General features: G+C 58.3%; 1 protein-coding gene across 1 annotated transcript; it reads left to right on the top strand.

Moving 5' to 3' along the window:
* The first annotated feature begins 493 nt into the window (after positions 1-493).
* Csnk1g2 (casein kinase 1 gamma 2) lies at positions 494-12,016 on the top strand. Its single transcript, XM_010634902.3, has 11 exons — positions 494-631; positions 4,229-4,660; positions 9,044-9,088; positions 9,305-9,570; positions 9,698-9,932; positions 10,007-10,092; positions 10,174-10,258; positions 10,348-10,496; positions 10,641-10,724; positions 10,806-10,912; positions 10,998-12,016. Exons 2-11 carry the CDS (start codon positions 4,474-4,476, stop codon positions 11,050-11,052), a joined length of 1,299 nt encoding a protein of 432 aa, XP_010633204.1. The 5' UTR covers positions 494-631; positions 4,229-4,473; the 3' UTR covers positions 11,053-12,016.
* The last annotated feature ends 1,317 nt before the right edge of the window (positions 12,017-13,333 follow it).

Genomic DNA, 13,333 nt, shown 5'->3' with positions numbered 1-13,333 from the left:
GGATGCTGAGCAGGGCATTTCCTCAGGGCCGGCAGGGCTGTAGGTCTTCCCAGGATCCCAACACAGCAGGGCCAGGAGGTCTGGAGGTGCTACCGGAAACCAGTTGCTTACCTCTGTACAGTGGGTGTCCTCCTGGCGTGAAGGCGAGTCAGTCCTCCTCAGTCCTCTCCTGGGACTCCATTTCCCATGGGAAGATGCCCATCATGCCGTCCCGGTTGGTTTGAGGAAGCTGGGCTGACCACCCTGGCTTTCCTTCATTTAGGAGTAGGGAAAACGAGGTAGGAAGCTGACAGAAACCAAGCAGTAATGAAGGTGGCCGGGGTCGTCATTATTTACCCAGCCGTGGTCACTCATCTGCAGCAATGCTTTTGGCCACCTCCCATCTTCAGCCCAGCGGAGAAAGCTGTGTCCTCAGTAAACAGGAATTGGTGAGGAAAAGCGAATTGAAACCTCAGTGAAGTATCCCCTCCCACCTACAGGGTGCCGTGACCAAAACAGACAGCAGACAGTGACCGTGAAGCGGTGAGCCGCTGTGGATAACCGGCTGGTGGCTTCCAGAAGAGATAGATGCCACCTCTATGTGGGCACCTAGGAGAAATGACTCGCACACAGTGCTCACAGCAGCCAGGAGGTGGGAACCGCCCCGTATCCACGGAGGGACGCACAGCAAGGTCCACCGTATGCCAGGATGTCACTCGGTCATAACACTCGCCACAGTGTGGATGGACCTTGACCTGGTGCCAGGCTGAGGACACACAGCGTGTGCTCCAAGGACAGGAAATGCCTGGGACGGGCAACTCCAGAGACAAAACATAAAAGTAATGGTTTGTGCGAGTATTGAGGCTCACAGTTAGGGATATGAAGTGGATGATCCTCTGCTGGACATCGCACAGAACTGTTAGCTCCTACTTGAGGGCTTTGTTGACTTCGCTAAGTCCTTTTCACAGCTGCTGATCTGCGGCTGTTACTAGTGAGAGCCTAAGCACCTCTTGCACCGTGACGAATGCCTGTGCTTGGAGGAGCGAGTGCTGTCAGGGTTCTTCTTGCTGCTCATGAAGTGATGCCCTGAGCCGTGACCACTTTTTCTTTTTGCTTCACTAGGGTAGGAACCCAGGGCCTTACATTGAGCTGCATTCCCAGCCCCTTTGCTTCAGGGCAGAGTCTCACTAAGTTGTGCAGGCTGGCCTCAAGCTCACAGTCCTGCCTCAGCCTCTTGGCTAGTAGGGATGACAGACGTGCTGCCCCACTTGACCCATGACCACTTAGGCATTCAGTCTGCATTACTTCTGTCCCCGCATTGGTGAGGACTGGAGCGGCAGGCCAGGCTGGCATGCTGGCTGTTTCCAAGGTGTAGCTTCTCTGTGGCGGCTGATCTGAAAAACGTCCCTAAGTGTAGCGCTGGGCAGCAGGGCTCCATTCCCTGGGACACCTTGGAAGAGCACGACCCCAGGGCACAGTCAGCTCCAGGAAGTTGTGCCCTGAGCACAGACTCGGACCACCTTGTCTCTGGTGTGACTTCTTAGAGATTAGATTTTCTTTCTTGCTTTCTTTTTTTTTTTTTGTACCAGGGATTGGATTTGGGACCTTGTGCTTTCCAGGCAGGCAGTGGTATCACTGAGCCAAATCCCTGGCCCGAGGTTAAATTTTCAGCAGTGGCTTTGCGCAGGTGGCTCCTGGGTTGTTCTCTCACCGCATGCATGAAGGACAGAGGGGTGACAGTTGGTTCCTGAGATACTGTGCAGGGTCTGCCCCTGTGGCCCCGCTGCCCATGACAAGGACAGGCTGCTTCTCTGCTTGGTGAGGGAAGTCATGAAAGCAGTATGGGTGCTTTGGCAGCCAGCACCAGGTTGGCCTTGTAGCCACAGTGGAGGAGGGTGGCTGTGTTCATGGCTCCCCGATGCTGTGCTGCCTTGCCAGGCTTGGGCCTGGGCTCCTCTGTCATGACTGTTTTGGCCTCTGTGAAGTCACTCGAGGGCTTACCTTTACACTACAGCCCAATGGCCCTCTCACCCCGGAGGGACCCCTTCCTTGTCCCCTCAGTTGTGATGTCTGCCACGAAGGCCCAGTAATAAGCTTGTCACTCATGCATTGTCCCTGATAGGCAGTGTCTCAGACAAGGTGTCAACTGGAAACAGTGCCACCATTGGTGTCCAGGCAGACCAGTGCTGCTCACAGCTGGCTGTGCCCTCTCTCCTGACAGCCATCAAGGAAGAGGCAGCAGGGTCACGGGAGCCAGGGCCCTAGGGGGATGCAGCGGCTTGGTTCTTGTCAGGGCCAGAGCGGACATATGACTCTGGCAGACACTTGAGTACTTGTAGGTTGTATATCAGATCTGGGTGTCCCACCTGTCAGGTTCTGCTGCCTGTGGTTCCACCTCTTCCCAAGCATGTGGCCCTGGGGAGGGACCTGCCCCTGTCCTCTGGTCCTCAACTCTGAGCCAGGTCCCCAGGACCCAAGCCCAAGGCTGAGGAGGGAACTATCTTCCTTCTGGTCTCCGCTGATCCTGCACTGTGGCCTCCAGCATCAGCCCTTGTTCCTAGCCTGTCCCTCCATGGGCTGGGTGACCTTGAGGTATGGGTTCAGTCAGGTGAATCTGGGCCCCTAACAAGGCCTGAAGAGATATGCTTCACCCTAACCCCCGCACCCTGTGTCACCATGTCTTTGTGGCTGTGTCACCTCTACGTTAGGGCCACAGCCCCATCTGATCTGAGTGGTGCTGTCCTTTCGGTGCACCTGCAGCCAGCCAGGCCTTCCAGCATGGATGCATCGGGGCTCATACACTGGGGACATTGGCATCGCCCGTCCTGCCTGCAGTCTGGGCAGTGGTGCCTGTCCTGCCACACCCACCTGGGTGGCCCCTCTGGTCACTGCTGACACGGGCCTTGGAGAGGATGGGTGCCATCTGAGCCCTGGGCAGGCGCTCCCTGTGTTCCCATCAGACACCATGGTCACCTCTGGCTAGGGCTGTGGTGCCTGTGTTTCCTTCACTGCTCCCCTTCACCTCCTGGTCTCGTCCTGGCCATTCACAGGGTTCCCTGGGGCCGGGTTTCTCAGCTAGGGCAGTGACAATGCCAGGCAAGGGTGCGGGGCCAGCCAGAGTGTTTAGGTTGCTGTTTCTTGTGGTTTTGGTGTTGGGAGTGGAGCCCGAGGCTTTGTGCATGCTGAGGGCTCTGAGTTTGGGAACGGGGCGGCGGGGCTGAGATGAGAGATGAGTGGGGATCTTTTAGGGAAGGGCATGGAGCAGTAGGGTGATGGAACGGTCTATAGTGCAGGTGCTTGTGACTGAGAACCTTGTCTGGGCTGTGGCTTTTTCTTTTCTTTTTTTTTCTTTTTTTTTTGGCGGTATTAGGAATTGAGCTTGGGTCATCACACTGAGGTACATCTCTCACCTTTATTTTATTTATTTAGAGACAGGTTCTCACTTGAGTTGTTCAGGCTAGGCCCTGACTTGTGATCCTCCTCTTTCAGCTCCATAGAGTGCAGGTACCACAGGTGTGTCATTGCACCCAGGTGGGCTATGCATTTTAAGGGAGAGGATATAGGGCAGCTCTGGGGGAGCCCGCTGGAAATCTGGACCATGAGTTGGCCCCCGTCTGGGCCCTGCTAAGGAACTGTGCCCTCCTCCTGCTCCCTGGGACCCACCTTCCCACCTGCAGGGGCCAGGCCCACCTTTCCGTGTGTCTCTCAGGCCCTGGGCGCTTCCCATTGTGGTAGCTGGAGAGCAAGGCAAGGCGGCAATCTGGGTCAGTGCCTTGTGTGTGGTCCCCGACACACACATCTGGCTCAGGTCAGTGGGGAGGCTCCTGTCCCCGGGGTCATCGTTCTGCCCTCCCCTTGCTCTTGGTGCCATTCAGCATGGACACAGATTGGCAGGCTCTCTGCACCAGCTTTGGGGCCTCTCTGGCTTCAGCCACCCGGGCCCCTCCCATGTGGTAGGGTTCATACTCTTGAGGCAGAGTGTTTCTGTAGCTGTGTGAGGCTCCTTGCCTGTCTGGCCCAAGTCAGAACTTTCTCTAAAAAGTACCACTGCCTCCCTCTGGGCCATGCACACAGCCTTGGCCGCAACCTCTGATCTGCAGCCAGTCAGTGCCAGTGGGGGCAGGGGCATTGCCTGCCATGCTTAGATTTGTAGGGATCTTTGCTGAACAATCCACCTGCCCCGTGGTAAACCTGCACACTGGGCCCCCTGGGGCTCGCAGCCTCCTGATCTGTGCCTCTCTCTCCACAGCTGCGTGCCCTGAGATTTGAGGTGGTGGAATCTGTCAGCAGAATGTCTCCTCTCCCTGCGAGCGAAGCCCAGGCCACCAAGATGCGCACTACCACCAGGCCCATGAAAGTGCACACGACCCACTAGCTGGAGCCGCGGGGCCACGGGGCCACGATGGTGTGCTAGGCAGCGGCGACCTCGGCTTCCACAGACTTGGGACCTGCAGGTGCAGAGCCACCGTGGAGAGGCCAGGGTATCACAAACTGATGGATTTTGACAAGAAAGGAGGGAAAGGGGAGCTGGAAGAGGGCCGGAGAATGTCTAAGACTGGCGGGGGCCGCAGCGGCCACGGCGTTCGGAGCTCAGGGACCAGCTCGGGGGTCCTGATGGTGGGCCCCAACTTCCGAGTCGGCAAGAAGATAGGCTGCGGCAACTTCGGGGAGCTCCGCCTAGGTGAGCCCCAGCTTGGGCTGCAGGGCAGCCGGGAGGGCACCAGGGGGCTACCCATGTGGAGAAGCACTCCCCATCTGCTGAGCTGTTGCTGATGGTTACACTTTGGATTATTAGGGATCATCGAGGCCAGGGGTTTTTTTTTGGTTTGTTTGTTTGTTTGTTTGTTGTGGTACTGGGGATTAAACCCAGGGCCTTCCCACTGAGCTCCATCCCCAGCACCCCCATTGTTTTTTTGTTTGTTTGTTTTTGGTACCGGGGTTGGTACCAGGGATCAAACTCAGGACCTTGCATTTGGGTGGCAGGTGCGGTGCCACTAAATCCCTACCCCCAGGCCTTTTTTGAGACAGGGTCTGACTAAGTTTCCCAGGTAGCCGAGAGAGCACAGAACAATTGTCCTGTGAAGAAACTCAACCCTCAGTGCGTAGCCTCCCAGGGCATCTGTGGAAGCTTGGGCTGCTGCCAACCCGGGACTGAGCTGCTCGCGGTCTTGGTGGTCAGCACCTGGCCGTGGGGTTCTTTTCTCTGGGCTCTGGGTGTGTGTCTGACCTGACCGGCACTGGGAGGCCAGGTGTCCCTGGAGTACGGGTGACTCTTCCTGGGTGCCTAAAGTCCCCTGGCTCACTGTACCCCCCTCCCCCCACAACCCTGGAAAAGCTGAGTGGCTGGAGGCACGAGGCGGCTGACCTTCATCACGGGCTTGTCAGGGACCCAGGTGACAATGGGGCTCCATGCCAGTGCCTGTCATGGAGTTGGTGGCAGCAAGAAGCCTCATTATACATCCCATGCCAGGCGGTGCCAGCATCAGTCCTCCGGCCCCGCCTTGGATTGTCAGATGAGGGAAACTGAGGCCCAAGGCATGGATGTGACTTGGACGCGTGGCCCCAGAACTTAGCTCCTCACCTGCATGTCCTTATCCTGTGTGAGGATCTGAGACCCCCTACTCCAGGTTCCTCCCCTTACTGGAGTGTGACAGTTCCCCTCTTGAGGGCAGCATGGGGACTGGCATTTGACTGGTACAAGTAGTCGTTTACTTCTGGAACTTGGGAGTCCCTTCTTGCCGCACCTGCAGCAGGCAAATGTTCTCAGCCGCACGGTCTCGTCTACGCCTGCCGCCTCTCAGCGCATGTGCACACGTGCTCACACAGCCCGTCGAGTGCCGGCAGACCTGGAGGTGCACACCTACGGCACACTTATCTGGCCTGCAGCCTAACAGGCCCTGTGCCTCTTTGGGGAGGGGACCCTGGTGGTCACCGTGGGTCCTGTCTGGGTCAGAGGTGAGGCAGCACGGTTACCACACAAAGGAGGTGCAGTCATGGCTGTGACTGTGGTAGATTCTGCTTCATAAACCTCTCTGACTGTGCTGTGTGTGCCTCTTGGTCTGGCCTCTGGCTGTGTCCCTGTCTGCAGCACTGGGTGTTGCTAGAGGTCAGCTGTCGGTGGGAGGCCCCCATCTCACTTCTCTGGCAAGGCCTCTCGGGCTCCCTGTGTGGGTGCCTAGGAGTGGAACTGCCTGGATGTCCAAGGGGACGGGCGTGCGTGTCGTGGTGACAGTGCCAGTATCCCAGTCATTGTGTGTGGGAGGAGCTGGGAGTCCGGTTTCCGTAGCTACCTCTACTCGGAGCTCTGCAGGCAGCAGATTCGGCTGCCCCTGTCCTCACCGGTGCTGTGGTGGTCAGAGCAGGGAAATCAGTAGTGAGTGCATGCTTAGCACAGAGGAAGCCCTGGCTTCCCTCCGCAGGTCCCCGGCTGGTGGTTTAGATGGCTGGAAAGTCCATGGCTGAGGGGTGCCTCTGATGAGACACCCGTGACAGGTGCCAAGGGAGGGTGAGAGGGAGAGCGAGCAGGACCGTCCTCGGATGAGGGCATTGACTCTGCTCCGAAGGTGACACCATACACCCCTGCCCTGAGGTCTAGGGACACCTCAAGGCCACAGCACTGTTTTAAATACCAGTGTCCAGGGCTGGAGCTGTAGCCCAGCGGTGAGTGCTTGCCTAGCATGTGCAGAGGCCCTGGGTTCCATCCCTGGCACTGCCAAAAAAGCCAGAATTTAAACACCAGTGTCGGACCCGTGTTCCTGGATCCCCTGTTCCCCTTGATACTAGTTGTATATCTGTCCTTCCTCTTGGGTCTGGTAAAGTTTTACTGTATGCTGGAGGGTGCTGTGTATGTATCCAAAGTGGATTCCATCATTTCTCAGAGTTGAAAATCGTGTTAAGTGCTGGCCACTTTGTTTTTCCATTTTGTTGTTGCTTCAGGGTTGGATGGCTCCCTTCTTTCCCATGGGCTCCGGGGTTCAGCTGGATCTTGGGAGTTTGGAGGGGTCCTTGCTGTGAGAGCTGAGCCTCAGTTCTCCAGCAGCCCCTGAGTGCTTTTCTGTCCAGCCTTACAGTCTCCTGTCTAGGACATGGCCCCTGGAACACCTCAGGGACCTCATGTGGCCACAGAGCCAGAGCACTGAGCTACTCCTCTCGAGTCCTGCATCTAGGGAGACCTCAGTCTCCTGCACACGGCCTCATGGCCCCAGGCCACCCCCAAGGGCCTCACCTCACACAGTTCCACCCCTCAGTCAACCCTGGGACTGGTTTGGCTGAAAACAGAGGAAATCACTGTGGAGAAAAGAGCCATGAGGGAAGTGGCACTGCAGGGCGCAGGTGGGCTAGCCACAGCTGCAGGCACTGACCTTGGGGTGTCTGACTAGGGAAGCCCTGGCTTCCGGATTCTCCACACTGGAAAGCAAACTGCGGGATGACAAGCAGGTAGAAGACCTGAACAGACCTATCTCAGAAGACAGGAAGATGGCTTGGCGTGGTGATGTACGCCTGTAATCCCAGCACTTGGGAGGGTGAAGCAGGAGGACCACCTTGAGTTCAGTTCCAGGCCAGACAGTGAGTTCAAGGCTAGCCTGAACTATATAGGGAGACCCTGTCTTAAAAAAAAAGGTGGGGGGGGAATGGCCGGAGAGAGGGCCATGCCTCCTGCCACCAGTCATGTTCCACATGTGGCCGCCACGGACCCCAGTTCCCCCAGCAGGGTTCACTGCTTGATTTCTGGGAGCCCCAGGCTGGAAAGAGCCCGTGTTTCTCCCAGTGGGCAAGAGAAGTCAAGGTCGCCTGGAACCAATCTCGGGCCTTAGAGCTATCTGAAGGGAGCTACCCCTAAGTAGGGGTGTAGGGAGAAGCCATCCGGAGACCAGCACCAAAGCTCACAGACCCCAACTTTCCTCGGGGAAACAAGGACTGGAGAAAGGCCCCTGAGAGCAAGGCAGACAAGGTGGCCACAGGCAGGCCCTGGGGGCTTGTCCGTCACTCTTGCCTGGTTGGGACACAGTTCGGTGTCATTGGCTGCTCTGCCACCCTGTTCCCTGTGCTAGGTCTGGAGCTGAGCTGATGAAGAGGCAGGTGCCCTTTGTACCAGAAAACTCAGGGTACCAGAACTTGCCCCTCAGCAAGATCACTCCAGATTCTCAAGATGTCACTTTCCTAAGTCCTGCAGTGATGAGGTCCCTGCAGGGGACCAGGATGGCTGGACCCTGAAGGCCTGGAGTGAACTCAGCAAGGCCAGGGAGAGCCGCAGCGAGGAAGTTCAGGCCCTCCTAGGCCGAGGGAGGTTGTGACTGTGGCCTCAGCAGGGTTTGGTCTCGCTGGGGCAGGTGTCCACAGCTGCTGTCCTCAGAGGATACAGGGCTCCTGGAATATTGGTGCCAGGCAGTGCCCGAGAACACACAGCAGGGCACATGGTGGGGCAGTCAGGCAGGATGTGGTCACTGGGGAGAGGGAGGCCAGAGATGGCCTTCCCATGTGGACAGCCTGGGTGGACAGACAGAGGTGACACAGGCTGTGCCTGCTCCGTGTGCACAGTGAACAAACAAAGGACCCTGAGGGGCCAAGTAGGGTTCCCCTACCTTGTGTAGAGCTGAGGTGGGTCACACCCACCTACCGCACTGGGCCCAGGCTTGAGTGGCCCCAAGGAGATGGGTCAAGGGGACATTTCATACAGCCCTGCAGGTGAGACCACACCTGGCTGGGTCTTGGAGTGTGGGCCAGGGCCCAGAGGTGGGGAGGGGCTCTGTCCCGGCACCCTGGGATGAAGCTCCCCACGTAGTATGTGGCAGAAGCTGGGAATTTGGATGGGGCTCCTGTGCAGAAGTAACTCAGAGGCATAGTGCCTGCCTGGCAAGCGTGTGGTCCTGAGCTCAATCCCCAGTTCCAAAAACAAAAAGTGGCTTTTGGGGTGCAGGTGGGGGGCTGGGCTACCGCGTCCTGAAGGGTTGATGCCCCCCAGGCACTGGCAGGGGTCTGCGTTCTGCTAACGAATGGCTCAGGAGGTGGGGTGAGTGCGGCAGCCCGGGGCCCTGCAGTCCTGATGGCCTCTCTGTCCTCACAGGAAAGAACCTCTATACAAACGAGTATGTGGCTATCAAACTGGTGAGTGGGTCCTCCTTCCACCCTCCCTCGGGGTCCTGGGGCGGGCACAGAGAGCCTGGGTAAGAGTGCGCCTGTCCGTAGGAGCCCATCTGTGGAGGGGTGGGGCGGCTCCAGCAAGAGTCTGACTCCGCCCACAGAGGGCGTCCCTCAGGTCTACTACTTCGGCCCTTGCGGGAAGTACAACGCCATGGTGCTGGAGCTTTTGGGGCCCAGCCTAGAGGACCTGTTCGACCTGTGCGACCGAACCTTCACGCTGAAGACGGTGCTCATGATCGCCATCCAGCTGGTGCGCTGGAGGGGTGGGGCGGCTCCAGCAAGAGTCTGACTCCGCCCACAGAGGGCGTCCCTCAGGTCTACTACTTCGGCCCTTGCGGGAAGTACAACGCCATGGTGCTGGAGCTTTTGGGGCCCAGCCTAGAGGACCTGTTCGACCTGTGCGACCGAACCTTCACGCTGAAGACGGTGCTCATGATCGCCATCCAGCTGGTGCGCGGGGTGCTGGGAGAGGTGGGGCACGGGAGGAGCCGGTGGTGGCGGTGGGCGGGCTGTTAGGGGCTGGAAGGCGGGGCGAGCCTGGGGCGTGCCCTGCCCCGCTGAGGCTCCGCCTCCCCAGATAACTCGCATGGAGTACGTGCACACCAAGAGCCTCATCTATCGGGATGTGAAGCCAGAGAACTTCCTGGTGGGGCGTCCGGGGACCAAGCGGCAGCACTCCATCCACATCATCGACTTCGGGCTGGCCAAGGAGTACATCGACCCCGAGACCAAGAAGCACATCCCGTACCGCGAGCACAAGAGCCTCACGGGCACAGCGCGCTACATGAGCATCAACACGCACCTGGGCAAGGGTGAGCAGAGTGTACGGATGGGGGGCGGGCTTCCGGGCCGCGCTGAGTCACCGTCCCTGCTGCTGTCCCCGCAGAGCAGAGCCGCCGCGATGATCTGGAGGCTCTGGGCCACATGTTCATGTACTTCCTGCGTGGCAGCTTGCCCTGGCAGGGGCTCAAGGTGCGTGAGGGAGTGGTAGGACGGGATGGGAGTCAAGGGGACACAGCTGACCATTCATCCGTCTGTGCCCTGTCTCTGCAGGCTGACACGCTCAAGGAGCGGTACCAGAAGATTGGGGACACCAAGCGCGCCACGCCCATCGAGGTGCTGTGTGAGAGCTTCCCAGGTGAGGCTCTTGGTGGCAGCATCTCCAATCCTGTGGTCCCCTCGCTCCCCCCATGACCGCCGCACGACTCCCTCCCATCCTCTCTGCAGAGGAGATGGCCACGTACCTGCGGTATGTGCGGCGTCTGGACTTCTTCGAGAAACCAGACTATGACTACCTACGGAAGCTCTTCACTGACCTCTTCGACCGCAGCGGTTTTGTGTTCGACTATGAGTATGACTGGGCTGGAAAACCCCTGGTATGCGGGTCTGAGGGCCATTCTGCCAGTGGGAGGCTGTGGGTGGGGACCCCAACAGGAGGTGAGGGCTGGGTGCCTATATGAGGCTCTGGGAAGGGCAGAAACCAGGGAACCAGGCCATCCTGACACCTGCTGGCTCCACAGCCCACGCCCATTGGCACCGTGCACTCCGACCTGCCCTCCCAGCCCCCGCACCGGGACAAAGTCCAGCCCCACAGCAAAAACCAGGTGAGGCCAGGGTGGGATCCCGCACCCCGGCGTGTGAGCTAGCTGGCCCGACCCCCCCTGACCCCTCCGCTGCTGGCCCAGGCGCTGAACTCCACCAATGGAGAGCTGAACGCGGATGATCCCACCGCAGGGCATTCCAACGCCCCCATCACGGCCCCAGCGGAGGTTGAAGTGGCTGATGACACCAAGTAAGGCCCAGGGCAAGAGGTCGGCTGTCTGGAAGGGACTTCCATGGTCCTCACACCCACCCACTCCCCTGGCCCACCCTCACAGGTGCTGCTGTTTCTTCAAGAGGAGGAAGAGAAAATCCCTACAGCGGCACAAGTGACCCAGGCACTCTTGGCATGTGACTGTCCTCGATGCTGCCCTCGGGCCAACTTGTCCCCGAGGCTGTGGGCCACCCACAGGCTGGCCAGGCTGGCCAGCGACTCGCCGCAGCCCAAGTCAGACTGCGGGCCACTTGGCCCAGACGTGGGTCCCTTCCTTCACGTAAGACTTTGGCCGAAATTTCTACACCTGTGTCTAGTCCTCCCCTCTGAGAGCATTAACTATTTAAACAAGGAACAAAGGAACCCAGAGGCCCGCTGCCCTCCCCGTCTGCCGAGTGAGTAGTGAGACTGGGCTGGGTGCCACCGCCGCCCGTTAGCCTCATAATGTCCACCTTGTCTCCCTTGATCCAAAGGCCATTTCCTTGAGAGGGCAGGGGCAGGCCCAGCCCAGGAGGGGTGTTCGGTGAGCTGGCTGCCCCACGAAGGGGGCTCTGGCACTGCTGCAGGGTGAGACCGGCTCGGTCCAACCCCAGACCAAAGGGGAAGGTGGGGCGGGGCGCAGTCCGGCTGGAGCCAGCCCCCCAACCAAAATGCTGCACCAAAGCTGGGCCGGAGCGCAGCCCTGTGCTGGAGAGTGCACCTGCTCCCGGAGGCACCCTGGCCCCTCGGCTGGGCGTCCACTGCCCCTGCCCAGGATCTGGGCCGTGTGGGCTCTCTCTGCACCAGCTGCAGCTGGGGCTTCTGGTCTCCGCGCTGCTGCCAGTGGGGCACAGCAGCGGGAGCCGAATCGCCTTAAAGCCCTGCACCCTGTGGGTGTTGCTGGCGGGGCAGCCACAGAGCCGGGTGGCGACCCCTGCAGGGCCTGGGAAACTGCCAGGTGGGTGCGGCGCCCACTTCCAGGGTGGTGGTCATTCAGGCATAGTTCTTGCTTTACAAAGTGTACAGAAATGGCATTTACGTTTCTCTGACGCTTCCTTGAAGCCATAGAATTTAGGGGCTTTTTTAAGAAAATAAAAAAAAAAAATCACTTTTCAGTGTGGCATCTGGTTTTTCCAAAGGGTGCAGCCTAGAGCTGTCAGGGGCCTATGGGAATGGAGGCCAGACAGGAAGAAGTAAGGATGGAAGCCAGGTTCTGCCTTGTTGAAGGGAGAGAGCAAATAGCATGCTAACTAGAAAGACGTACAGGAAGGGCAGAACACGGACGTGCGGCCCACGGACGGTCACAGCCACAGCTCGGCTCGGTCTTGAGTGTCTGGCCTAGCTGCGTCCCACAGCTCACCCCGTGACTGAAGCGGAGAGAGGGAACAAGAGAGCACTTCTCTGCAGGGGTAGAAAGCAGGGTGGAAAATCAGCAGTAGTCCAGAAAACGTGGTTGGGACCCTGTGCCACTGGAGCAAGACAACTCTGAGGCCTGCCCTGCTACCCCTGATTTCCTCCCAACAACATAGTTGTGGAAGGGAAGCAGAGGCTGGGCCGATAAGTTTACACGCCTGTCGCCCTGGGAGATTAGAGTTGAGGTCCCAGGCCAGCTGGGGCAATAGGACTTCCTCAGGAATGGACTTTTAATTTTAAGACTTAGGACGAGGATGGAAAACAAGACCACCCAAGTGCCGTGACGAAGTAGAAGCTGCGGAAGGTGGGCACAGTCTACGGTTGGCTGTGTCACCCGAACGCTCGCGGTCACGGAAGCTAAGCGCAGTTGAGCCCGGTTAGTACTTGGATGGGAGCAGATGGATGAGCCAGCTCAGTGCTGCAATCCCAGCACTCTGGAGGCTGAGCAGGAGGAGCAATCGCAGGTTCAAGGGCAGGTCGGGCTATATAGAGACCTGTCTCAAGAAAAACAAACAGGACCAGGGATGTAGCTCCGCGGTGCCATGCCTGCCTGGCAAGTGGGAGGTCCTGAGTTTGATCCCCAGTACGGAAAAAAAAAAGTCTACTTGTAAGAAAAAGAAAAAAAAAAAGATGGATGAGCCATTGGGGTTGTGCTCACTGTGGTGTAGAGTTAGGACATTCACATGCCACTTGTGCATAGTGGGACCCTATTCATTATTAAGGCCACAGGATGAGCAGAAAGGAGGGTTAAGATAGAGCCCCACCAGCCAGCATTCAGGAGGATGTTTCAAGTTTGAAGCCAGCCTGGGCTACACTGTTCGAGGACAGTCTGATCTACATAATAAGACCGCGTCTAGATCAAACCCTACCATGTTGCACTAGAGCTCACATATCTGCTTAACTGCCCTCCCCCAGTACCAGGGATCGGACTTGGGACCTCGCACTTGTGAGGCAGGCGTGGTGTTAACTAGCTTTCAATACATACACATGGGAAACGCAGGTGAATGT

This window comes from Fukomys damarensis, unplaced genomic scaffold (assembly GCF_012274545.1).
Source record: "Fukomys damarensis isolate Sample0158 unplaced genomic scaffold, DMR_v1.0_HiC HiC_scaffold_37, whole genome shotgun sequence".
Taxonomy (NCBI): domain Eukaryota; kingdom Metazoa; phylum Chordata; class Mammalia; order Rodentia; family Bathyergidae; genus Fukomys; species Fukomys damarensis.
Note: the sequence above shows the minus strand (reverse complement) of the source record. Positions and strands in the feature narration are given on the sequence as shown.

Excerpts from the sequence above, each read along its gene's own strand:
- Csnk1g2 (XM_010634902.3), top strand. The coding sequence starts at position 4,474 with ATGGATTTTGACAAGAAAGGAGGGAAAGGGGAGCTGGAAGAGGGCCGG. Across the intron at positions 9,089-9,304 it reads TGTGGCTATCAAACTGGTGA|GACCTGTTCGACCTGTGCGA; the intron begins GTGGGTCCTCCT and ends CCCAGCCTAGAG. Across the intron at positions 10,913-10,997 it reads GAAGTGGCTGATGACACCAA|GTGCTGCTGTTTCTTCAAGA; the intron begins GTAAGGCCCAGG and ends CCACCCTCACAG.